At 60.5% G+C, this 2166-nt stretch overlaps 2 protein-coding genes across 2 annotated transcripts in view; one reads left to right on the forward strand and one right to left on the reverse strand.

Moving 5' to 3' along the window:
- LOC106900583 (monocarboxylate transporter 13-like) overlaps positions 1–91 on the forward strand; it is a 5253-nt gene extending 5162 nt beyond the window's left edge. Inside the window, exon 3 of the mRNA XM_014962688.1 lies at positions 12–91. Within this exon, the coding sequence (XP_014818174.1) occupies positions 12–91 (80 nt within the window). The remainder of the gene's footprint in view (positions 1–11) is intronic.
- A 618-nt stretch (positions 92–709) lies between these two features.
- Positions 710–2159, reverse strand: MBLAC1 (metallo-beta-lactamase domain containing 1). Its single transcript, XM_014962689.1, has one exon. The coding sequence runs from the start codon at positions 2157–2159 to the stop codon at positions 1395–1397; it is 765 nt and encodes a 254-aa protein (XP_014818175.1). The 3' UTR covers positions 710–1394.
- Between the last annotated feature and the right edge of the window lie 7 nt (positions 2160–2166).

A 2166-nucleotide genomic window follows, 5' to 3' on the forward strand; every position in this document is an offset into this window, starting at 1 on the left:
TGATCTTGAAGGTCCCTTCCAACCTGGAAGATTCTGTGAGGAGGGCATGCGCCAAAGAAGACACGCCTATCCCTGGAGCTCATTAGCATAGGCCAACCTTTATATGAATATGTATTAGCAGAAGAGATATAAACCCAAAACGGGACTTGCACGTGTGTTGCCTTGGTTGAGCGGAGACTCCCGGTGCCCCCAGCGCTGTTTGCTTGTCTTTATTCATTTTAATAAATTGTAAACTTTAATTGGAATCCTGTTTGAGGCAAAATCATTTATCACAGTTCCATCTCCATTGGGGGTGTCCCCAGGTCCCTCCTGATGTCCCCAAGGAGTCTCCTGATGTCCCCAAGGAGGCTCTTCATGTCCCCAAGTCCCTCCTGATGTCCCTAAGGAGTCTCTTGATGTCCTCATGGGGTATCTCACAACTTGGGGACATCTCCAGTGCCATCATCCTCCTCCTTGGGGACATCTCCAGGGGTTCCATCTCCATTGGAGGTGTCTCCAAGGGGTCTCTCGTGCTTTGGTGGCATCTCCTGGGGTTCCCTCTCCATTGGGGGTGTCCCCAGGTCCCTCTTGATGTCCCCAAGGAGTCTCTTGATGTCCCCATGGGGTCTCTCATGACTTGGGGACACCTCCAGTGCCATCATCCTCCTCCTTGGGGACATCTCCAGGGGTTCCATCTCCATTAGAGGTGTCCCCAGGTCCCTCCTGATGTCCCCAAGTCCTTCCTGATGTCCCCAAGGAGTCTCTCGTGGCTTGGGGACATCTCCAGCCCCATCCTCCTCCTCCTTGGTGGCATCTCCAGGGGTTCCATCTCCAGTGGAGGTGTCTCCAAGGGGTCTCTCGTGCTTTGGTGGCATCTCCTGGGGTTCCATCTCCATTGGGGGTGTCCCCAGGTCCATCTCCAGGGGTTCCATCTCCATCAGGGGGGTCTCCAAGGGGTCTCCTGTGGTTTGGTGGCATCTCCTGGGGTTCCATCTCCATTGGGGGTGTCCCCAGGTCCCTCTTGATGTCCCCAAGGAGTCTCTTCATGTCTCCAAGTCCCTTCTGATGTCCCCAAGGAGTCTCTTGATGTCCTCATGGGGTCTCTCATGACTTGGGGTCATCTCCAGTGCCATCCTCCTCCTCCTTGGGGACATCTCCAGGGGTTCCATCTCCATTGGAGGTGTCCCCAGGTCCCTCCTGATGTCCCCAAATCCTTCCTGATGTCCCCAAGGGGGTCTCCTGATGTCCCCAAGTCCCTTCTAATGTCCCCATGGAGTCTCTCATGACTTGGGTACATCTCCAGTGCCATCCTCCTTCTCCTCAGTGGCATCTCCAGGGGTTCCATCTCCATTGGAGGTGTCCCCAGGTCCCTCTTGATGTCCCCAAGGAGTCTCCTGATGTCCCCAAGGGATCTTTCATGCTTTGGTGGCATCTCCAGGGCTTCCATCACCCCTGGCCTTGTCCCCACGTTCCTCATGGCCACCTCCGGTGGTGGCCCCTTCTTCTTCCTCCTCCTCCTCCTCCTCCTCCCCCCACTCCTTGATGACCCGGAAGGGTGGCCCGTGCCCTGGCACGATGACATCGGCCATGGCCACCACTCGCCTCCGGCTCTTCTCCTGCTCTTGGGGGTCCTCGCTCAGTTCCTCCCACTCCCCCTCGTCCCCCTCCCTCTCAAACAAGTCCCCGGCCACCACCACCGTCCCCAGGGAGGTGGCCCGCACCACCAGGCTGACGTGGCTCCTGGTGTGACCCGGGGTGGCCACCACCTCCAGGTGACCCGGGTCAAGGACGTAAGGTTGCCCCTTGGCCAACCCGTTGGGGACGTAGCAGCCGGCCCCGTGACACACGTCGTAGCCCAGCACCAGGGTGGCCAGCGGGAAGAGGTTGAGGTTGCCCACGTGGTCGGAGTGGCCGTGGGTGCACACCAGGTGGGTGACGTCCTCGGGGGACACCCCCCGGGCCGCCAGCTTCTCCAGGAGCTCTCGCCCCCCCCAGGGCCCCCCCGTGTCCACCAGGGCGGTGACGGGCCCCCCCCCGGCCACCAAGGTGACGGTGGCATCGGCCCGGAGGGTGCCGTCGGGGTGGGGGTGGCTGTAGCCCTCCCGCAGCACCCACAGGCTGTAGGGGGTCCCCCCGATCTCCCCCCTCCCCAGGGGGGCCGTTCGGAACCCACGGGGCATCGGGGGG

Source organism: Calidris pugnax, unplaced genomic scaffold, assembly GCF_001431845.1.
Source record: "Calidris pugnax isolate Ruff unplaced genomic scaffold, ASM143184v1 scaffold2363, whole genome shotgun sequence".
NCBI classification, from domain to species: domain Eukaryota; kingdom Metazoa; phylum Chordata; class Aves; order Charadriiformes; family Scolopacidae; genus Calidris; species Calidris pugnax.